This window comes from Gopherus flavomarginatus, chromosome 1, assembly GCF_025201925.1.
Source record: "Gopherus flavomarginatus isolate rGopFla2 chromosome 1, rGopFla2.mat.asm, whole genome shotgun sequence".
NCBI classification, from domain to species: domain Eukaryota; kingdom Metazoa; phylum Chordata; order Testudines; family Testudinidae; genus Gopherus; species Gopherus flavomarginatus.
In genome coordinates this window covers 207,925,576-207,950,415 of record NC_066617.1, presented here as the reverse complement: position 1 = coordinate 207,950,415, position 24,840 = coordinate 207,925,576, and the positions used below count along the sequence as shown (strand labels likewise).

The following is a 24,840-nucleotide window of genomic DNA, read 5'->3' as shown; positions in this document are numbered from 1 at the left end:
TGAGGCACCTGGCATTGGCCCCTGTTGGCAGACAGGATACTGGGCTAGTGGACCTTTGGTCTGACCCAGTATGGCTGTTCTTATCATCTTATGTAGATGTCCAATTGCACACCACCACCAAGGAATATTTAAACTGAAGCAATTCAGAGGCTGAAAACTCAAGTCAGCAAATACCTATAAATAATTAATGTTTGAGAAATTGAGATAATTTTGTAATTCAAAATTAAAAAGGGGCTAACTAATATTTTTAATTGTTTGACTAGGCCACAGAGTGCTGCTCAGTAGATGTTCCTCTTCCTCCTCTTTATCACTTTTAAATCTTCTAGGGGAGACACGAAGTACCTTTTGGACTATTCTCTTGTCTCTGAGTGGTTATTCATGACCATCAAACCACTTTCTTCAAGTCTGCTCATTTCTTTATTCTTACCCTAAAATAACAAATAGGATTCACCTGAGCTTCCCACTGCAAGAGGCAAGAAGAGCTCACTGAAAACAAGCGAACAAATAAAAGTCAAAAGTGTCCTATTAAAACTTCTCTTGTCTTTTAAAAAGGAAATGACCAATTCCTCCCCCACCAAAAAAATTATACTGCTGTCACACCGCTTAAAACGTTAACTGTTCAATTACAGCATGAATAAGCAATGAAGTAGCTGTTCCACATGCATTTCTATCAGTCAAGCTATTATTGGACACAAAATTGAAGGCACAAACAAATGATACCTTCCTAACTAATTAGAGGCTTCCATGTGGTATTTGTCATTTAGTATCTGTGTTCATGTCCCTGCCATGCACTATACCAAACAACCTCACTTTTCACACTTCCAGAGAGGCAACTCATTTGTGGGCTCCACTTCTTATTTTATGGTTTGACCTGAGGACCTCTTATTTTAATTGAGGACCCCTGCTTTGATTTTAATATAAAATGCTATCCTGTGAGAATGGCAATGTACAAATGTGCGCTTTTTGTTGACTTGTTGTAATTTTTCTATAGAAAAAAACAATTGCCTACTTAATTATCGTCATTAGAGGTTTTGAGGCTGCTTCAGATGAATACACCCTTGGAATAATAAATTGAGAGTAGGCACATGGAATAGGAGTAGCAATTTGGAAATGCACAGTCTGGTTTTGTTCCTTTTGGACACACTCTAATTTTATACTTCTCAGCCCTAAAATACTAATAGCCTGACTACCAGTACAGAATACACTACATGAGAAGTAGTTCTACAACTATGGAACGTATTCCATGGAACAAAATTGTTTGGTTTTTTGAGAGGCAGCAGTTACATAAGACATATTAAAACAATATGCAAGCTAACAATACTTATTTGCACACATTGTGTTCCATATTGCCCCTTGATCATTCCATTTCACGTTACTGCAATAGTAATGCACGACAGGATTGCTTGAATTTCGTAGAATAGTACGGCCAAGAATTGCTTTGTATTTTGAAATGTACTTTTATCAGACTGTAAACTGACTCTGAATATTTAAAGAATTTGGTTGCTACAGTGATGCTGGAGAATAACTAGAATTTTCTTGTACAATAAATATAAATTATGACAGGTGCAGTTCACTAACTGACACTGTGCCAGAACATTAAAGCAATAAACATCTAATTTCAGTATGGAATTTGACATAAAACAAACTTAATATCTATCATACCAGCACTATACAGGGAATAAGTAATAATGGAGAATGGGCAAACAGTCATAACACCAATACATGTGGTTTCCCTCTAGAAAATTGTCCTGACAACTTAATCCATTATCATGATTAAATCTTACAACTCTCCCCTCATTACCCTCTGATGATACAGTGTATCAAGATGGTGGAGAGGTACGTATTAGGTACAAAAGGGATTTGAGTTGGTAGCTAACTTGTTCGAGATCTGTATCATGACCTGAAAGAGGAAGCAAGTAGCATATTAATGGAATTTACAGACTGTAACTGGGTGTACAGACCCTTTGAAATTTAAAGGAAAACCCTCAGGGCTAGCATTACTCCAGTCCAAGTTTGCCTGTGGCATTAGGGGACACTGTCACTGAGAGAGAAGTCGTCTGGATTTCATTGAGAAGCCGAAGCTGCTGATGCTGGCTTTACAGCCCTTGTTTGGAGTCCCATGGACAGGATGGGTTGAAACTCCACTCTCCCCCACAATGAGGAGAGGTCCTGGTGGGGTCTACCAGTTTCCTTCTCAGAACTTGAAGAGCAGGGCAGGCTGGGATATGTAGTCCAAAATAGCAGCCATATGCCTAGTCCTAGCTTCTGACATGACAGGATAGGGAAATAAGGTAAGCATGTAATCAGTATCCTTCCCGTAATATAGGAGACCTGGAGGTAGCTGGGCTGTAGTTCTTCTTTTAAGGTTCAGGGCAAGTAAACGCACTATTGAAACTGGACTGGAAAAAATACTGTATAAAACAATGCTACAGTAACAGGGAGATGAACTGGATGTTTATTTGGCTCCTTTTTTAAATTTAACTTTTCAGCTTTCTGATTCATGACATTTCAGTTAGTTTAATCTGTTTAAATTGGTGTAATGAGTTCCTGGAGAACGGAACTTACTGGTAAAGCTTGGCAGAAAATAGCCTCTCTCAGCTTTTCCCTGCAAAATTTTTCCAGATACTGAAAAATTTCTTTCCCAAATTGGGCTTGAAAAGTTGAAATCTCAAATTTCCACAAACCAAAAATCCCCCCCAATTTTTTATTTGGGTCAATCTAAACATTTTGTTTCAATTTCAACCACTTTATTATTATTTTTTGTTTCATCTACCTTAAATTTCTAAACAGTCAAAACTTTGAAACTTGTTCTCAATTTGTTTCAAGTTGAAAAATTTGTGAAAACTAACCCAGCAAAAAGTTTAAATTTTGACATATTGGCACTTTCAGACAAAAAGATGTTTAGTTGAAAAATATTTGACCAGCACTATTTAATTATGCCTTGTTCAGGAAAACCATTCAGAGCCACTTATGGAGAAATAGGAGAAACTTGTTCTGTTACTGAGAGAAGGAGATGAGTTAGTGTTTTCTGCCAGAAGATAGGAAGTATTTAGTAAATCCTTTCCTCATAAAACTATCTATTTACTGGTCTGATTAGAACAAATTCTGAAAGTTTTGTTTTGGGGAAAGAGAATCTTGTTTTGTCTTATTTGAATTCATACAAGAAAGCAGCATTGGGCAAGGAGATTGAAGTGGCTTGTAGCAAGTAAGTGTTTTTTTCTGTTCATCTCTTGCTTTGCTTCTGGTTAGATTTAAAATTGTTGTAGTATAGGGTATTGGTTTTATTGGTGCTTCCATATTCATTTATATATTAATGTACTATTTTAATATCCACATTGTTGATTCATTGTTAATTATATTTTTTTAATCTCATGATTGTTTGTGCAATTGACTTCATTTTTTGTTTTCTATACTTGAAATATTTTGTGTTGATCTATCACTCTCCTTATCTCTCATTATTATGCTTCAATGCACCCAATTTTTCTTTCATGCTTTTGGTGCCATTCAGAGAGTCCTTTGAGGTCCCCCTTCTAACTTGCTGTCATTCAATGCCATTTTTCCTTTCTCCTACTTTCCGCAACATTCCTGAGTGTCTGCATTATTTCTGCCCTAGTTTTGTTCTTTGTATCATCCCCATTTACATTCTCATCCCCAAATACAGAGCACCAAATTCTTCCCTCAAGTATGAACATCCAATTCCCACTGACTTCAAAGTAGCTGCGTATGCTTCTAAGGTCAGAATTTGGCCATTAATTAATTAATTCATTCATTCATTTTCTTCTTCCTCTAATACAAATATTTAATATCTATTGCAATTCCACATTCACTGGTCACTGGGGCAAGTCACTAGATGGAGACATGACTACAGCCAGTGAGTGTATTATATACCATGCTTCTCTGACCTTCTTCTTCTGGCTGAAGCTACTCCATTAGGTCTCTTTGAATAGTCCTGGCAATCATGATTATTTTTACTTGTCTATTCAAATTTTGTTTTTGTTTTTACCAAGTGTGGGTAGGGTTTTTGGGAGAGGAAGGAATGTTTGACTACATTTAAAGACTTGTCTACCTAATCTATCTTTCTTGTATACTATGCCCACTGCAGTGATATCCAAGTGCCTTGAAAAATTCTTACAATGGACAAAAGGACATCTCTGCAACTTTCTCTTTCCCTTCCATAGTAGTCTTAAAATAGTGCCATTTACTGTGTATAAATTACAGGTTTCAGAGTAGCAGCCGTGTTAGTCTGTATCTGCAAAAAGAGCAGGCGTACTTGTGGCATCTTAGAGACTAACAAATTTATTTGAGCATAAGCTTTCGTGGGCTACAGCCCACTTCGTCGGATGCATGCAGTGGAAAATACAGTAGGAAGATATATATATATATATACACACACAGAGAACATGAAACAATGGGTGTTACCATACACACTCTAACGAGAGTGATCAGTTAAAGTGAGCTATTACCAGCAGGAGAGAAAAAAAACTTTTTGTAGTGGTAATCAAAATGGTCCAAGGAGCAAGGACTGGCCTGTCTCCTAAGATCTGTGAAAGTGATGGATCATCCTTCAGGATAGGTTGTAGATCCTTGATTATGCGCTGGAGAGGTTTTAGTTGGTTTTAGCTGAAGGTGACGGCTAGTGCTGTTCTGTTACTTTCTTTGTTGAGTCTGTCCTGCAGTAAGTGACCTCTGGGTACTCTTCTGGCTCTGTCAGTCTGTTTCTTCACTTCAGCAGGTGGGTACTGTAGTTGTAAGAATGCCTGAACTAGGAGACAGGCCAGTCCTTGCTTACAGACAGTTTCCCAACCTGAGGCAGGTACTCACCAGCAACCACAGACCACACAATAGGGACACTGACCCACGAACCTATCTTTGCAACAAGGCCCGTTGCCAACTCTGTCCACATATCTATGCAGGGGACACCATCATAGGACCTAATCACATCAGCCACACTATCAGAGGCTCGTTCACCTACACATCTACCAATGTGATATATGCCATCATGTGCCAGCAATATCCCTCTGCCATGTACATTGGCCAAACCGGACAGTCTCTATGTAAAAGAATAAATGGACATAAATGGGACGTCAAGAATTATAACATTCAAAAAACAGTCAGAGAACACTTCAGTCTCCCTGGTCACTCAATTACAGACCTACAAGTTGCAATATTACAACAAAAAAACTTCAAAAAACAGACTCTAATGAGAGACTGCTGAATTGGAATTAATTTTGCAAAATGGACACCATTAAATTAGGCTTGAATAAAGACTGGGAGTGGATGGGTCATTACACAAAGTAAAACTATTTCCCCATGTTTATTCCCTGCCCCCCCCCACTGTTCCTCACACCGTTTTGATTATCACTACAACGTTTTTTTGTCTCCTGCTGGTAATAGCTCACCTTAAAGGATCACTCTCCTTAAAGTGTGTATGGTAACACCCATTGTTTCATGTTCTCTGTGTGTGTATGTATATATATAATCTTCCTACTGTGTTTTCCACTGCATGCATCCGATGAAGTGGGCTGTAGCCCACAAAAGCTTATGCTGAAATAAATTTTTTAGTCTCTAAGGTGCCACAAGTACTCCTGTTCTTTTTGCATACAAATTAGTCATTGAACCAGGGATATGAACTTGAGTCTTCCCCCATCAAGTGAGTGCCCTGACCACCAGACTGTAGAGTCAGTATCGGTTACTCTCTCTGGCCCGATGACTATTCAAATATTGATGCAAAGTACAACAGCTTCAAACAGAGACACTGAGAGTGACGTACCCCCTAGCTCAGTGGTTAGGACACACTCCTGTAATATGGGAGACCCAAGTTAAAATTCCTGCTCCACATCAGGCAGGACGGAGGTGGGGATTGAATGTAAGTCTTTCACATCCCAGGTGAGCGCTCTAGCCATTGGGCTGAAGGCTGTAAGGGAGATCCCACTCCCTACACAATTTGTGAACCTATCCCTTCCTTCATTTCCCTTGCTTTTATTTAAAAAATGCCCAGAGAATTAATGTTTTGTTCAACTAACATGAAATTTTATTTGGTGAATTTTTTTAATATTAGGAAACCAAACTGACTTCAACTGCCAATGAACCAAAAAAATCAGTTGTTTGCCCAGGTCTAGCTCTGTCGTAAACCCCTCATGGCCACCCAATTTCTAGCTATTGCTCTGGGTGCCACTTCTTTTAATGCCAGTAACGTTCTCTTTTCTTTGCCAGTTTTTAAGGAAGGTGAGTATTTCTTCTGAGTCTTCTCTATGATTAAACTATTTCTTTTGTCCAGCTTCAATTTTAACAATTTAAGTTTTGTGCATCTTAAATATTAAAGCTGAAGGGATTTTTGTGCAGGGGTTGGGGTGGGGAATAGGAATAGGTATAGATTCTTTCAATATAATCCCTATATATTTGTACTCCTCTTAGCCCAAGCACTTAGCCAAAATTCAGGGTCCTGCAGGTTGTTTTCAACAGGAGGACAAATTGATGCTGGAGTCAGGTATTTCTTTGCTGCAATCTTGTTTATTTACAAAGAATATACACCCAGTCCTGTTTCCCAGAACACAGCAAAAATAGCAGATGACTTCTTGGCTCACAACTGCAAGCCTTTCTCAGTCAGCACTTTAACCCAAAGTAATCTGTCTTAGCTTTTTCTCAAGGTCAAATTACAAGTGCTTCTCTGGTTGTCTGAGGCTTCTTTTCTCTTTCTCTGGGTGCTTCCATGGTGTTTCTTCTCTCTCTCTCTCTCTGCAATCAAATCAGACAGTCCCCTGAATTTACGTTCACTTGTAGTGAAATCCCTCCATGCACATAGTTTAGATCTCTGAGTGACCTTACATGCACGGAGACCTTTTGTTTTGGCTGTTGGCTCCTATTGCTTCACTTGTCTCTAAACAAAAGGGCATATAATTGGTCCCCCATTTAGCCTGAATGGAGGGCAGTTGTTATGCCCACCAGCTTTAACAAGGTTGGACTCGATATATAGGATTAGACCCCATCAATCTATTTGGAAACTAAATTTAGTACAGTATGGGGGCAGCCTACTTAATTAGTGATGTACTACACCAGAGGTGGGCAAACTATGGCCCACAGGCCACATCCGGCCAGCGGGACCACCCTACCCAGCCCTTGTTCTCCTGGCCTGGGAGGCTAGCTCCTGGCTCCTCCCCCATTGTTCCTTCTTCCCCGCATCTACACCGTCGCACGGGCAGTGCTCTGGGCAGCAGGGTTGCGCACTCCTGCAGGGCAGCGCAGCGCAGCGATGTGGCTGTCTCTGGCCATATGGCACAGCTGCCAGACATGCTGCTTTGAGCGGCATGGTAAAGGGGATGGGAGTGGGGGGGTTTCATGGGGGACAGGGAGCAGGGGGCGGTTGGATGGGGTCGAGGTTCCGGGGGGCAGTCAGGGGACAGGGAACGGGGGGGGTGGGTTGGATAAGCATGGGAGTCCCGGGGTGCCTCTAAGGGACGGAGGTGTGGATAGGGGTCAGGGCAGTCAGGGAGCAGGGTGGGGTTGGATGAGGGTATAGTCCTGGAGGGGTTGGATAAGGGGCTAGGGGTCCCAGGAGGGGACAGTCAGAGGATGAGGAGCGGGAGAGGGTTGGATGGGTTGAGGAATTCCGAGGGGGGCAGTCGTGGGGCAGGAAGTGGGAGGGGTTGGATAGGGGCAGGGGCCAGGCTGTTTGGGGAGGCATAGCCTTCCCTACCTGGCCCACAATACAGTTTTGCAACCCCGATGTGGCCCTCGGGACAAAAAGTTTGCCCACCCCTGCACTACACCCTGTACGATCAGTGCTCCAAAATCTACACTTGCTGTCCGAAGGCTTTCTGGGTGGAGTTAAGGGTGCTGGGTTTTGACCAATAAAACCCTAAGTGGCTTTAAATCCCTAAATACTTCAGAAACTGCTTCTCATCCTGTGTCAATACCTGCCATAGTTGGTCTGCAGAGATGCTCAAACCGGGCCTCCCTAGTTGCTGAAAATCACAAAGGTGATTGCTGGCAGAGTGTTCCTCTCTTCTGGAGTGTGCTCCCACACTTGAAACAAAAGAGCCCCAATCTGCTGAGTGGGCTGCCTGGCTCAGCAGTGCAGGGGGAACGTCCTGAGAAGGGAGTGCTGTTTGAGGGCTGATATCCACTGAGGGTGAGGTTTTGTTTTATTCTGCACTGTACAGTTTGCTACCCCTTACTTACACTTTGGGGGTTTGCTGCTGGCTTGCCTTTGTTCATGGGACTTATGCTTAACTGTCGGGGTGCTGAAACTTTAAAGATAGGCACACTGTGTGACTGAACCAGTTTAAATAAAGTCAAATATTTGATTGCTGACTAATAAACTAATTTCTAGCTATGATCTGGAATTTTCTGAAGAAATGGGGTTTAGCTGGAAAATGCCAATTCATTGAATCTGAAGTGTTTCTCAGAAATTTTCTGGGTTTGACAAACTTCTGATGACCCCTGGGAAGGGTTCTGATGGAACCCATACCAGACAAGTGGCTTCCTGCCAACTTACCTGGTAGACTGCTGTGGTCCCCGGATGTCCAGGGTCTGTGGCTGCAGAGCAGCCTCACTAAGCCATGGAAACCTTTGGAGCCCCAGCTCTAATGGGGCTTGATTTGGGGTTACCAGGCAGCAGGTTCCAGCTCTGAGGCAGGAAACCTAGAAACCCCAGAAGGTCTTAAGGCTTCCAGGCTCTTTTAAGGCTTCTGAGAGCCCTACTGTGGGACTGAGTTTAGGAACTCTGGCTTTCAAACTCTGAGGGTCCTGGCTTAGCTGTGGCTCCAATAGCTCCTATGCTTCCACCTCCCTGTCAGCCCTAATCAACTGATGGGGAGCCGAGAGCCAAGAAGTCCCGGGAGTCAAGCCTGAGCCAGGAGCCTCAGACCATAGGCTCTCAGGAGGTCAATTTTCTGTAGGAATTTTCTGAACAAACTTTTCAATCATGTCTAAACAGCTTTTTGTTCTGAAAGAATTGAAATGTTTTCAGAATTTTGGATTTTCCCACAAAATGGAAATTCTACCTTTTGACCAGCTCTACCATATATGTCCAGTGCTATGCCATGCATCTGATGTTCTACTGCGCCATTGCTTCAAATGCTGCTGCCACACATCTGCTGCAGTGCAGAACAGCACAAAGGGTTTAATTACATCACTTCTCTACTCTACACTGACTTTATTTTATGGTAAAATATGATACGTGGGGCCCTCTTTACCTCTGAACTTGCCTTTGATTCATATGTCTTATGATGTCTAAATAAATATTTGATGCCAGATTGGATTCATCAAAGGGAAAAATGGGAAAATATTTGTGTATTTTTAAAAGTTTTATTAATTTAGGTCTGAATTCTTCCTTACATAATCAAGTGTAAGGATAGGATTTGGCCCTTAATGTATAAAATGAAGGCAACATAAATTAGAATGCTGATAAATAATCACTAATTGAGTAATGTAATATTTTTTCAATAGAGTTAGTATTAGATTTCAATAGCTTTACAAATTTGATGCACACAGAAATTGTACTATTTAAATATTTGTGTATGTATAGTTTGTCATCTATAAATATTGAAATTCAACTATTACTAGAACTGTTGCTTATCTACTTCTGATATTTTGATTGCTGTAATTTCCTTTTACATTCCAATGCTAAATTAGTTGCAGAATGTGTTGTATGACTCCTTACCCAAACTGACAAAGGAGTGTTACTCTGTACACAAACCTGCAATGGTCAAATCTCATGAAATGCAGTTCAAATAATCTGTAGAAGGTTGAATACTTGTCCAAATTTTTCCAGGCTCCCTCTTCAATTTCTTGTTTACTCTCCTTTCTTTTTCATGATTTTACAATGACCCTCAGAACTTTCTCCATCCTTAGAAACATGCTGTGGGCTCACGGCTCTAGGCATCTGTTCCTCCCTCCCTGCAGTATTTGTGTATAGGCTCTAGACCACTCACTTGCCTCTTCATTATTTTACAGTAAAAGGAAATTAAGTCTACAATTCATCTATTGTAGAAGAAACTATGAGAGTTAGAATGGAATTTGAAGAACAAATAGACAAGTACATAAAAACAAAGAAATGCTAGTGTATTCAGTGGAACATGAAAGACAGCATATTTAAAATGGATAAAAGGAAATATACAACTCAGTTAGCCTCAATTATGTAGCAATGAGTTTCATGGAGTTGGAGAAAAATAGGATTCAAAAAGGGGTTGGACAATATAGGGATAACATGAATATCTGAATGGTCATAGCAAGAATAAAAAAAAGTAACAAAAAGTTGTGGAGGGGATGTATATCCTCACGTTTCAGAGCATAAACCAATAATCAACAAGGGTTAGGGGGAAACTTTCCCTGGGGCAGATTATCCCATAACTGCTCCCTGCAGCGGTTCTTTCATCTTCTCCAAAATATCTGGTACTGATCACTGTTGGAGACAGGATGTTATACTACAACTAGATGGACCTCTTCACTGGCCTGAATCACTATGGTAATTCCTATGTCTAGCTCTCTCTCACAGTTATTACAACACCTCCTGCAGACACTGAGTGACCTCACCTTCCTTTTGCCTTTGATCCCACTGTATAATTAGCAGTTATAGCAGCCCCTATTGTATCTTGCCTAGTGTGCTGTGAACTCTAGAGCAAGACACACCTGTAGACACCAGCAATATGGATCGAGCAGAAAAATTATTAGACTGGCTGGCCTTGTCATAAGACCTTAAAATACAGAGTACATGTAGGGACATTGGACTCATGACTTATTAGAGAGCTGTAGGAAGCGAGTGGCTCTCAGGCAGGGAGACAGGATAATTACTGGACTATACTTATCAAAACGGACAGTTATTAGACCCAGTCTAACCCTGTAAACAGGTTCTGGTTTAGGAGAGAAAGTTAAAAGTCCAGTCTGGATTCATATCAACTCCAGGGCCCTGCAACTTGCTCCACATAGGCAGACCGCCTGAAACTCTTCAGTGGATGTTCTTGTGAGTGCTGGGGTCTGCCCACACAGAACAATTTGCAGGAGCAGGGCCTAAATGTGTTTACTTGTATCTATAGCATGTTGTGCTCTGTGCTGGGAAATGTGGATTGACTTCTTCAAATCAGCTTTAGATCCAATTTTAAAAATAAATAAATAAGTTTATTGTTTTCTGAAAATGTATGGGTTCGTTCCAACATCTGTCTGATCTTCTTATCCTCTGCTTGTATTCATAGTCTTTCCTATTTCAAGCTTTCATCTTTTTCACCCTTACCCTGACTGCTTTCATCAGTTACCCCCTTCTCCTCTGTCCAGTGCCATGAGTTGTGGTCTCACTGCTGCTCTCCTGACTAAGCCCTCATATTTTCTATTTTAATATTTAACAAATTTTAAGGTACAACAACATATAATTATACTTCCCCCCCTTATCTCAGTTTCAGTTAATTTTTGGTACCTCATCTGTTCTGTTGTTCTGCAAATTATTTTTTTTGATGAAGCATAGTAGAAATAGCTCTTTAATGAAAGATATTATCCCATTCTGGATTTTTTTTTCTGCAGTATGCATCCAAACAGCTTGTCCATTGTGCTCAGCAACAAAACACATCTGGATCTTCTGTTTGTATGTACATTATATCTTACAATTACTTTCCAGGGATTCTTTTTGATATGTGCATGTGGCTTCCATTAAGATGAATGTGTAGTAGATGCTACTTTAAAGTGAAGCATTATTCTATAGGCAGATGGATGAAAATTTAGTCAGGAATATTGAAAGTTGCTACAGTGGATACCATGCAACTGGAACAGGTGATATTTTCTTAAAGGTGTATTATAACATCTAGTCTGCATCCAGTTCCCTTGCATAGCATTTTGATTTAAATTGTGCATGGAAAAGTTAGGCTCTGTGTAAGGCACCAAACTTAATGTCTGATAATCTTCTCTATTTTATGATGCTGACCATTTGGTATATACCTTTTCATCCTAAATCAGAAACCTCCTGGTTATACCTGACGGTCTGTTGCAATGCAGCACAGCATATTAAGAGTTAGCGATTACAGTATATTTATTACTGTGAGTGTCTCCTCTTTGGAGATGAATATTAAAATAAGTTAAACAATATTTCAGTTCTAATTATAGAGAATAGCTCTTATAGTTAAATGAACAATGGTGACTTCCACATCTTTTTTTTTTCATTCTCCATCCTGTTACAATCAGTTTTGTTCCCTACTTTAAAGTGTAGCTATAATTAGAAATCTGACTATATAGAAATGGCACCATCTTGTTCCTGTATGTGTTCAGTTCATATCTGTTTGCTTTGCTAAAAAAAAATAAGATCAAGTTTTGACTATGGCTGAACCAACCGTGAAGGCTCTGTCTCCTGTGTGTTACTCTGAACCAGCACCTGTAATATCTGTTTGCCTGGGCTCGCTGTAAGCCATCCCCTGTCAGTCTGCTAGAAGATTCAGATTCCTAAACCTACAAGATACTTTCAACCTGCCTCCTGAGATTTCCCCAGAAATCCCTCTCCACTTAGCTTTGCTGTCTTTTAGGTGGACAATCTGCTTTTCCTGCTACCTAATGGGTCTAGAGGATCTCTTCCATTGAGGTCTTCTAGGGGTGCCAGACCAATCCTCATCTTTCTTTGTGGGGGTCACCATGAAGGGTCACTTGTTCCAACCCATTATGGTCTTCAAAGAAGTATCACGAAACAACTTATTCCTTCCTTATCACCCACCCCATTAGTGGGCAGGAGAAGTAAGGAAACCCTCCCTCTTACACAGCCAACCACCATAAGATTGAGCAGCAGAAGTAGATAGCACCATATCAAGATTAGCTTTGCAGTTGCTAGGGGTTCTTTATACCCAACACAAGATAATACATTTTTTCAGATAAAGGCTAGTATTGAACTCTCTGGCAGATGCCTACTCTGGCCTGATACACAATAGATACCTTTTTAAAACTTGCCAGTTACTCTAGATAACTTTACTTCAATGTTTATAGAATTCAAGCTGTAGTGAAGTGCAAATGCAGATAATAATGCAACCTTACCTATTTGTCTAAGGTAGAACTGGCTAGTTTTTAGGGTAAATACTATATGTATATTAAATGCAAAAATATATAATGCACTGGTATGGTCGTACAGTTAAAAAAATCCCAATTTCTAGAAATGTAGAAGTAAAGCTTTCCACTGCCATGTTCTCAAACACAGAGCAGTAGGGAGATGCTGCTGTATTAGAGGTCTCATACTATGGATGAAACAGAGTGAGGTTCCTTCTGCTTATTTCTGGTTTTCTGGGTAGAAGGTAATGATCTCCTGGCTTTGCTTCATAAAAACAGGGGGACAACTTCCTGTTCTGGCCAGTATTTACCCTCTCAGTATAACAAGATCTATTGCCCAAGGCCAGGGGGGAGCTATTGCTGAGCAAGCTATAGTTGACATGTTAGCCTTAAACAGTCTCTCTACTAAACGTATCCAACTCTTTTTACTAGCACTGGTCAAATAATTTTTTCTACAAATTTGTTACGTTTTAAAAAACTGATTTTTTTTCATTAATTGCTCAGTTCTTCTCTTTACATTGTTTGATATACCTCAGAGATGAAAAATACATAAAAGCAAATTCTATTTATAAATGCTAACAGCTTTTGCCAGACAGCAAATTCTAGTTACTGAAAGTTTCACTGAAGTAAATTCCTGCTAGTATTTGACTGGTCTTAACAAGAATACTGGATCAGCAATGGGAAAGGTGATCTAATTTGCTTCTTTCCAGACTAATGGTAATCTTGCTGGAGAGTAACTCCTTTGCTTTGTGTTTTGAGATCCATAGCTTTTTGGTTGTTTTATTCTGACAAAATACAGAAACAAATTGTCCTATCCTATATTAGGATCCAGTTGCTCTAGTTACCTCCATCAACTGTCATAACAGTTCAAAATTAATTGTGATTTATGTGTTTAACAAAAAGAAATTACTTAAAGGAGCAGAAAAGTCCTGAGCATCACTATCAGACTACTAAGTTGTAGGACTAAAATTGTGATATGTGCAGTAATATTTTCTTGGCTGTTAAATACCCATTTGTCTGTTTTATCTTGCAGTTTTCAGTGAAGATCTACATGCCAGCCTGTATTTTGTCAATGCATCTTTGCAAGAGGTAGTGTTTGCTAGCACCACAGGGACACTGGTGCCCTGTCCTGCAGCAGGGATCCCTCCTGTGACACTCAGATGGTACCTAGCAACGGGCGAGGAGATCTATGATGTCCCAGGGATCCGCCACGTCCACCCCAATGGCACTCTCCAAATTTTCCCCTTCCCTCCTTCAAGCTTTAATAACTTAATCCATGATAACACTTACTATTGCACAGCTGAAAATCCTTCAGGGAAAATCAGAAGTCAGGATGTTCACATTAAGGCCGGTAAGTATGGTTCTTTACTTCATGACTTCAGGTTGGGCTGGTGGGGGGAGACCATGTATTTCTGGCTAAAAAGTAGTAGCCATTGTGAACTGGAGCAAAGACTGTGGGTCTAGAAGGCAATCCCTAGAGTTCTTAATAAAATCAACTGAAACAATATTGGCTTAGCCTATTTTTATAACAGAGAAGTTAAGTCCCATCCCAAAGTCCATCAATCAAATGAGTTTCTGAAAGACGCCAATATTCCCAGCTGAACAGTTGGAGATGGGCCATTCATCAGAATCTATTTACTCTTCAAAGAGTTGGGGACGGGGGAATAGGGACTTGCCCTGCACTGTGTTTTTGGGATGGGGTGGGGCGGGGGCTGGAGAATGGCTAATAGATCCAATTTTTGCATAAGAAAATCTTCCCCTTATTTTGCCTGTCTTTAGTTGTGATCTGGTTTTGTGACTCAGAGATGAACATGTGCATTGAGATATAATAATAAAATGGTATTGTAAATATATAGGAATCGCTTTATGTTTAACTTAAAGTATGCAAAGGATTTTTTGTATTGTGGGCGTAGCAGTTTGGCAACTATTTTCTGAATTGGCTGAATAGAAAGGGGTGGCCCCTAAAAAGGGAGAATTGATTTTAAATGTAATTAGACTCAAATCTATTACCACTATTCTACTAGTGCACAGAACTCTGAAACGTGGTATCTAGACATTTTAATTAATCAAAATTTTAATTAAAAAATTCTGGGGACAGATCCTTAGCAGATAGAAATTGTCAAAGAGCACCAGTAACTTCAGTTTACACCAGCTTAATCACCAGTTTACATCAGCATAATTTATACTATCTGAAGATCTGTCCCCTAGAGTATCTGCAGTCCAGTAGCTGTATTAAAGAAATTGCAAACCATGCACAAATATGGCGCTTTGGGGTTATAGCTCTTCTTAAGATTCTCTGTTTGCAAACAAGGAAAAGCCAGATACTGAAGTGCATTATGCCAGTTAATAGTTTCTGCTTCCTGACTTTTAGTCTTACTAATGCTAAATATGACTTCAGAGACATGAAATGTGATAATTAAAAGATACAAAGAAAAACTGACATCAAGAAATTAATGAAATGCAGTATCCAAAACATGCAGTCTACAAAAATGCATTCATTTTCTGTGCAGAATATACTTTTTTTGAGTTTTATTGAATCTGTAGACTAGAGATTTGATCTTTTTAGGGAGAGAAGATGTCATATCAGTTTCCCTGTGGATTTGCCAGTGCATCTCAGTCTTTACTTCCTTGCAGTTCTTTCCTTGAGCTTCTTTTAAGTAGAAACTCTAAAGTGTTGGGTGGTTTCCTCATAACATTTTGCATGCTAATGATGCTTAAAGATTCAGATATTAGTTGCTTATTCTTTTGTGGATACACTAATGTGACTGCCTAAAGAAGACTGTATCTTGAAACCTTGTTAACTAAGGCTCTGATCAAGCAATGAGGTTCATGCAGCTCCAAGGACCTATGAAGCAGCTGAAAACGTGCACATACCTCCATCATACTCCTAATCATGTACCAGTATATAGGTGTATATAAGTAGTAATTAAGAAAATAGGTACTTGAATGTGAAAGCCATTTTCCTGTTCCCTCTGTGGCTCGTGGGATCACCAAGACATCACCTTAGAATCTAAGGATAGTCTATGGCACAAAAGACAGCAATTTTGCTAATAAACATCAATAGCATAACAAAGGAAAGAAGGGAATAACTATAGCCTCTGCAAAGTGTGCCTGCAGCTTCTGCCCAGCCATATTCCACCCTTTCTCCTCACTGTCAAAACAGTTATCCCTCCAGATAAACAGCCCAGCCCATCTGGGCGTGCATACAGGGCTTGGATCACAAATCCCCACTCCTCCTCACCAACAAATATCAAGAGCATTAGAGCTGCCATTGAGCCTAATGCCAAGCTATCTCCATCATTCAGTCTCAGTCCCAGGGATACGCCCAATCCCACAGTTCTGGGAGATATATACCCCTCCCTGCGATCCCTACAGAAACTGGACATTGTATTTGCAATGTATAGGAACTGGGTGATATCCCTGTAAATAGTTTTGGAGCCCTCTTGTGGGGCTCCCTATTTTTTATTGCAGGAGCCATCAGAACCCTGCCAGAGTAGCAGTATGTACAGATAGCGAGACCTTGTATATTTGTATATAGTTAGTAAACATGGTTATTTGGAACCCAGCTACCAGTGCAGCCGTGCGTATTATGTTATGAAGAGAGCAAAGAGATGACAAAATGTAATTTCTGGCAAAGACTACACAGTCCTCCAAAACTTCTGACACAAAATGCTGGATCACATGGAATCCTGAACATGATCCTGGCTTGGCCACAGCAGAAAAGAGAACGCAGCGATAAGTCAACATAAAACCTCTCTCTATTTGGTAATTAAATGCAGTCCTGAGGAAAGGACCAACAACTGGGCCTAAGCCTTACCCCATAGCAGGTAGAGAGGAGCCCTGCTGCAAGCAACATGAAAGCTGGAATGGCTTTTTGCTCCCCGCAGCGCCACATAAAGTGGGTGCAGTGCCCTCCTTCCCAGCCAATCAGAGGATTTCTTAAAGCTAGACATGTGACTAATGGAATAGTCTAACACCATGCTAGTTCGTGATTGGTCAGGAGAAGCAACAAATCCCTGGGATTTCCCAGGATGAATGCCTGGAAGAAAGCTTAGCCTGTCCACCGGCTATCCTGTGGATGGTGGAGGTGCTCAAAGGAGATGGTTGAGCTGAAAATGTTTTGGCTTTGCATGTAATGTAGATAAACTCTCTGGGCCAGATCTTTACCGGGAGTAGATGGAGGTAGGTCCATCTTGCTTTCAAGTTATTGTTGTTTTTCCAAACAACTGTGAAAGCTAGAGACTTTTTCCCCCCCATGAAAGATGAGTCTCATGCAATCAAATGACTCTGATCTGGGGCTTTAAGAAAAACAGCAGAAATCACAAGGCTCATGATAAAATCATGAGGCTCAGCAACATTGTGGATGCATTAAACAAAGAAGTTAGTGCATATACACAAACAAGAACTGTCTCATGCAGTTTGGAACTGAATAATTACTTGTGATCTATCTCAACTCCTTGGATATTGCAAATTCCAAAGATTAATAGTTTGGTTTGGAAATCTGATGAACGTGTGCCCTCTCCCTTTCCGTATGCCAAAATGTCAAGGTCCAGATACTGCAAGTCTCCCCAGCAAGGGATTGGGGAGGGATAGCTTAGTGGTTTGACCACTGGACTGTTGAACCCAGGGTTGTGAGCTCAATCTTTGAGGTGGCCTGTAACCAGGCACGACTCACTCCCACGGCACCTCCTGCTGGTTGTCCTGGGAATTAGCTCAACTTCCAGCTCAGAGTGCCCTCTGCAGGCCAGTGATCCACCTTTTGGCTACTGGCCCTGTGTCCCTCCCTGGACCCCAGTGCCCCTTTTATGTGGGGTTCTGCCCCTTGGCAGTAACCCCTTCCTCACAGGTTTCCCCTCCCTGGGAACTCCCCACCCTCTATCCCCACTTTGCCTCAGTTTCTTGGCAACTGCCCAGTCATTAGCTAGCCCCATGCCCTGGGGCAGACTGCAGTATTAGCCTCTCATCATCAGCAAAGGGGGTTGGACCTGCTGCCTTGGCCTACCCCTGGGTTGCACCCTGCAACACCCAGTACCTCTTAGCCTTCTGCTAGGCTGCAGCCTGGGGCTTTCCAGGCAGCAGCTCCTCTGCCTTTCCCCAGCCCTGCTTCACCCAAGGTACCTTGTTTGGTTCCCTACAGCCAGGCCCTTCTCTCTCTGAATGCAGAGAGAGACTGTCTGGGCTCCTGGCTTCTCTGCCCTTATATAAGGGCCTGTTGCTCAATTTGGGGCGTGGCCCCATCTGCTGCCACTTCCCCAATCAGCCCAGCCTAAAAGGCTGCTTTCTCTAGCCCCAGCCCTTATCCAGGGCTATTTTAACCCCTTCCGGGCTGGAGCAGAGACCCACTCTGCTACAGGGCCCCTTAGGGATCTAGGGCAAAAATCAGTCCTTGGTCCTGCTAGTGAAGCCAGGGGGCTGGACTCAATGACCTTTCAAGGTCCCTTCCAGTTCTAGGCAATAGGTATATCTCCAATTTTTATTATAAATTAGTTCTGCCTCTGTCAAGTTTCACTGATTTACAGGCGTTTGTGTACATTTGCTTCTTGGAAAAATTGCCCTGGAAGTGGCTTTTTTAATGACATGACAGGTTTTTGTAACTGTACAAGTAGTTCAGAAAAAATGTGAAACATCTTGCACTAGCCCTGTTCATAATATTGTGTCATGATACCTTCTCAAAATAGCCCATGCTCTGCGAGCTATCCCTGGAGCATTAGTGGTAGGAGACAGTTAGCCACATAAAGAAGGAGATCCTTGTGCTTTGCAAGCCCTTCACTGGAGCATGGAAAGAAGATGGTAGCTGGCTTCTTTCACATGCGAAGAGGTGTTCCAAGGTTGCTACTGTAAGAGAACATATGCTTCTGACAATCCAGCAAGTCTATGATCAGAGTTAGTGACTTTGCCTCATTATTTATGATCAGGAATATATTTTTAGACTAATGATGCCTTAATACTTAATTTTGATTTATTTTATTTTTAGACCTGTTAACCTTTAAACTACACAATTGTCTATGCAGATTGTAAAACTTAAAAAAAAACGCACTTTCCTGTTCATGAGCTAGTGGTTGCACTGTAATTTGAAACCCTTCACTATTTGTATATGCTTAACTTACAATTTGAATCTGGCCAGACACACTTTTTTTTGAGGAGCAGTTGTAAAGAGGTCGCCATTTATAAGTCCATGGCTTCTTTATTCCAGAAATATACCTATAAATACTGGAAAGCAAATACAATCACATCCACTTAGAGTGAATGTGCTTATACTTAAATTTTGCTCTATGAATTTTTTTGTTTAGTTTTTTGTTTTGTTTTGCAGTGGAAGTAGAGGACATTTCTATATAATGGTCCCATAGCACTATTGACATGATTACCTTAGGGCACTGAAATTATTCTCATTGGTAATGATGACTAGTAGACCTGCGTGGCCGCATTACCTCTTGCTCCTTTCATCTCTTTGTATTCACTGAAACTGGCCTACCCCTTCTCCAACACCTCTTTTGTAGCTGCATTCTTGTAGTGGTCTCTTCTCACACAGCCCGGATATGAAGCAATGGTGGTATTGAGCTCCTACTGTTTCACTCATGCCACTTTTCACCTTTTCCACTTCTGAACTGTACTCCATCAGATGTTAATCTCTATCTCCTTCTCCTGTTAGTTACTGTCCACAGGCTTCTCATCTCTATTTTTCATTGATTACAGTGCATGGATTTCCTCTTCTCTTTATCTTCCACTCCCTACCCCAGAAATGCTCAGCTGTTGTATTGACCTTGTAGATGCTGTTGCCTCTTCCACTCCCTACCATCTTCCTTTGACCTTCATCTCTGGATCAATTCTCCAACCTGCCAGCTGGGTCACTAGTACTATTCCACTAATGTACCTCACTATCAGAGTTTCCCTTTAGTGATCACTACCTTATTTCTTTCAGTGTTGCCCACTCCACCTCTGCCCTCACTTTTCTGCTCAACCTTTGAGACCTTCAATCTATTAACACGCTTCACTTCTCTGCAAATCTGAGCACCCTCCTTCCTTCCCTCTCACTCACCTCTGTTGAGTCCACAGTTAGCACCTTCAACTCTTCTCGCTCTCCTCCATCCTAAATTTCTCTCTCTCATCCTTCTGGTTGTCCCACTTATTTTCGCACCAGGAGAAGACTGACAGCTTAATTCAACAGAACCACCATATGGGAATCTCCCACCAGTATTGGGGGAGCCTGTGCTTCCTCTGACAAAGTAGAATGCCCAGCTTCTGAAGGAAGTGTGGTATAAGAACCTAAAGAAGCTGGCATGAGACAGAGCATCATTTTTTCCATGTGAAGACTGTTTCCCTTGGGAAATGATTTTACCCTTACACCCAGAATTAGCTAGAGGATGAACACTGAAATGTTATGGGGTATAGTATACTACTGGAGTAAGCAAGAGGATCTTGGAGTTCTTTCAGGGAGACCCTTCAGATTAGCAGTGTAAAATTATCACAGATTTACCAGCCAAGACACAAAATTTACTTTCTTACCCCTTGCCATTAGGATGAAGAAAGTCTAATAATATTTTACTTGCCTGCCTAATTTGTCTTTATCCTGGGTGAATTGTGCAAGATCAATGCAAGAACTGGAGCAGGGCATGATCCCACCATTTTGGGTTTGTGGCTTTGACTAAGTCAGCTGTAAGGCATATGAAAGTGAAAGGAGTGACGGTCATGAGCTCATCTTCTGACTTCCTTTATAAAGGCCGAGGAACTCTGTTGTTTATATTCAGTCCTTGGGGAAATGATACCCACCTGTCTTTCCAGACAGGATTTCTTTCTATTTAATTCTACCTTGGCTTTACCATCTCACTCATTAACAAAACCTCACTATTCTTCCATTGTAGTTTTACGGGAACCCTACACAGTCCGTGTGGAGGACCAGAAAGCCATGAGAGGCAATGTAGCGGTCTTCAAGTGCATTATCCCCTCCTCTGTGGAGGCGTACATCACTGTTGTCTCTTGGGAGAAAGACACAGTCTCACTTGTCTCAGGTAGGCTTTTATGGCTTTCTTTCCCTATTGGATATGGTTTGTGTTTTCCATGATGCTTGATGGTTCCTTTGTGTTGATTATAGCTGAATGATATTTCATCTTTCCACTGTAATTAATGTGTAGCACATTTGGCTCTGATGCATCCTCGTGATTAGGTGTGACTTGAAGCTTTGAGACATTTCTGGCTTTTTTTAGCTTGCTCCCAGGGAAATTAACATGTATTTTGTTTTACACTAGACACTAAATCAGTATTTCTTGGCATTGTGGCGTAGTGTTGACTTGATGTTTTTTTAAAAGGAAATTCTGTTTGCCGTAGAATTTTTTGTTTTGGGTGTCATAATCTGTTTGTTAGGTTGGGATTGTTTTCTAGTGGTGAAGTTAGTTATGGAGTAAAAGAAATCTCGAGTTACTTTTATTTTGGTTCTTTTAAATGATATGTGAAATTGACTCCCATATTTCAATAATATTTTTGTACCAGGTATGCCTATAGACAACATTTGGAAGCTTATACTATCCACAGACATAATATAATAAACTTTTGATGTATGCCAAATATATTTATGCATATATTGACGTTAATCTGTATGTTTATAAAAATAACTATCTGCACTGCTGTGTATACAGAAAATTTACTTTGCTGTTGGAAAACTGCAAACTGTCATGAAAATAACTGAATTTTCTAGCTAGGACTCCGCAAAACATCTACAGTATGTACTGAAAGTATGTATAGATGCAGCAAAGATCCCATTTTTTTTTTTAAAAAAAAGAATACTCCCATTGAACTGATTTAACCTCACAAACAGGTCTAGGAGTGAAATCCTGGCCCCACTGAAGTCAATGGTGGGAGTACAGGATTTCACTGCAGCAATCCAACATTTTCTAGCTAATAGTATGTAAGAAATCCATAGAACAACATACGTGTATGGAGACTGTATCACATGGAAAGTTCATGTTGTTGTACTACAGCTGAAATGTGTATTATGTGGATAAACACAGAATACATCTGCTATTATATGCTCAAGTAAATGATGTACATGCACAGAACGTGAAAGTACAGCTGTTGAGTATTGCAGCAATGGGACAATAATCAGAGCTAAATGTCAGTGCATTGTATATTAAGAATGTGTTTATACTATGCTACAGTATATGCTGAAATGAGTTGAAGATTGTAAGTTCCTAGGTTAACCACCCTCCATTTTCGATAAACGTGGTGCTGATAGAAATGAAATTCTTTGTTTCTATATATCTTGTTTTCTAAATGTGACTTCCTGTCTCTGGTAAAACTATTGTTTAAAAGGCTTTGTCCCTTCATAGATATTTTTGAGACAATATGAAAATAGATTCGTTTGGTACAGAAATGTTGTATTTTTAAGTGATCAGTCACTGTGTTCACTGATATCGGTATAGTTTTTAAGTGCACTAAATCCACTTTAGTCCATTTTTTTTACATTGTCCCATGTGGGCTGTGATCCAACTATCTGATATTCATGGGTAGAAACCTGCACCCATGCAGACTGCCATTAAACACAAGGACCTGCCTCCCCAGATCCAGTTACAGTAGTTGAGACTCTGGGATCGTAAATAAAATATAGATGATGTGATTTGTGGTCATGCATTAAAGAACAGGATTGAGCCATTAAATGTTACAAATATCTTTATTATTATTGTAACCTGTTAAAAGAATATATAATACAATTAAAATTACCAAACAGATAATTACATGAGTTTCTGTTTAATTTCTCTTAATTTTAAAATAGTCTATTAAGCTAGATAATTTAATATTATTAAAAGGTCCTTCATTCTCAATTATCAATTCAGAACATCTTGAAAAATTTCACCAATGTGACTTGTCTCCTCACAGCCTGATTCCTACCCTGTTGGAACACTGCTCATCTTTGGATGGCTCAATTTTCCTCATAATTCTGAAGTCTAGAGTACAATATATGTTTCTGCAGCCTCTTCCCTACTATTATAGAGGGAAATGCTGCTCCTCTGGAAGCCACAATGACTACATAGTACATAGAAACAGTTTACCTAGTTAGTCAAGCCTCTGCCTTCAACATCTGTCCTTCTAGTGACTGAAAGATGATGAGGGGTATGGAATGGCTTCCATATGAGGAGCAATGAATAAGACTGGGACTTTTCAGCTTGAAAAAGAGATGACTAAGGGGAGATATGATTGTGGTCTATAAAATCATGACTGGTGCAGAGAAAGTAAATAAGGAAGTGTTATTTACTCATAACACAAGAACTAGAGGTCACCCAATGAAATTAATAGGCAGCAGGTTTAAAACAAACAAAAGGAAGTATTTTTTCACACAACACATAGTCAACCTGTGGAACTCCTTGTCAGAGGATGTTGTGAAGGCCAAGACTATAACAGGCTTCAAAAAAGAACTAGACAAATTCATGGAGGATAGGTCCATCAATGGCTATTAGCCAGGATGGGCAAGGATGGTGTCTCTAACCGCTGTTTGCCAGAAGCTGTGAATGGACGATGTGGGATGGATCACTTGATGATGACCTGTTCTGTTCATTCCCTCTGGGGCACCTGGCATTGGCCACTGTTGGAAGACAGGATACTTTGGTCTGACCCAGTATGGTCATTCTTATGTTCTTATGAAGGAACATAACAATAGTCCTTTATTGATCAGCTGGGCCTAAAGATTTTTTCTCATAGGACTTTTGACTTTTTTAACTGATGAAGCGGCATCCATTAAAAATCTTCTTCTCATCCCAAAGCATCTTTATAGACACAGAGAGCAGTACAGTATCACCATTCATTCCTGTCTGTGTCTTGTTCCTCAATTAAATCCAGTCTGGTTATGTCCCTGGAAGAAAAAAAGTATGGAACTGCATTTCCATGAGCTGGATAGGGTGGATTGGCCTAATAAGCCATTACATCTGGAACGTATTTGTTTTAAAAACAGTACAGCAAGCCATTTAAAAATGAGACTTAATACATTTATCATGGCTCTGATCCTACAATAGTATATCTGAAAAAAAATTGTGTGCAGTCACAAAGCAAGTAAAAACTATCTATTAAAACTGATGCTCTTTAAAAGGTTGTTTAGTGTATCTTGGTATATCATATAAAATACTTTAGAGAATCTAATTTCTGAGGTTGTCACAGTACAGATCAAATATAAAGTCTATATTTAATTACAGTTGTTCTGATAAACTCCTCAGTATCAGTGTTAAAGGGAGGCAGGGAACATCAGTCCAGTTTAACTAGAATGACTGTAGGATTTGCCGTTTACTATCACAGTACTTTAGCAGCAGCTTAATAGTGCTAGCTTTTTAAAAAGTGACGTGTTTTATGAGACAATTGCCTTGATTTTTCTCCATGATCAATTCAACAGTAATATGGCCATGAACTCAAATGGTGGGTATTGATTAACCTCAAAGACTTGGATTCCCAGTGCTGATGAATAGGATGCTAAGACATAACAGGATTATTGATCTGTTTTCCACTAGTGATCAATATTTTGAGGGAAAATGTATACCAACATAAGTACCAAATGTGAGAACAACTTTCCTATATATGTCTGATCAACTTTTGTGAAGTGTTGAAAAGAAATAGGCAATAGTATGTTTTTGCATCAGACAATTTAATATTAGAACATTAGTGACAGGATAGGATTAAAAGAGAAATGTGGCTGATTATCAGTGAGTAGCGGATGGCGTCAGAAAGGAAAGTTAAAATGAGCAGAAACCACTGCAGGGAATCTACTAGGGATGTATATTTACTGGAGACTATCACAGACTGTATTAGACAAAATGTCATGGAAACTGTGGGATAAAACAAAGTATACAGTATGGTAAA

The 24,840-nt window shown here is 40.3% G+C and overlaps 1 protein-coding gene across 8 annotated transcripts in view; it reads left to right on the top strand.

Annotated features, from left to right (window-relative positions):
• DSCAM (DS cell adhesion molecule) overlaps positions 1-24,840 on the top strand; it is a 680,512-nt gene that overhangs the window by 96,678 nt on the left and 558,994 nt on the right. For all 8 annotated transcript variants that reach the window (XM_050933241.1, XM_050933240.1, XM_050933242.1 and 5 more), the window contains exons 2-3: positions 14,042-14,359; positions 20,868-21,014. In XM_050933241.1, the coding sequence (XP_050789198.1) occupies positions 14,042-14,359; positions 20,868-21,014 (465 nt within the window). The remainder of the gene's footprint in view (positions 1-14,041; positions 14,360-20,867; positions 21,015-24,840) is intronic.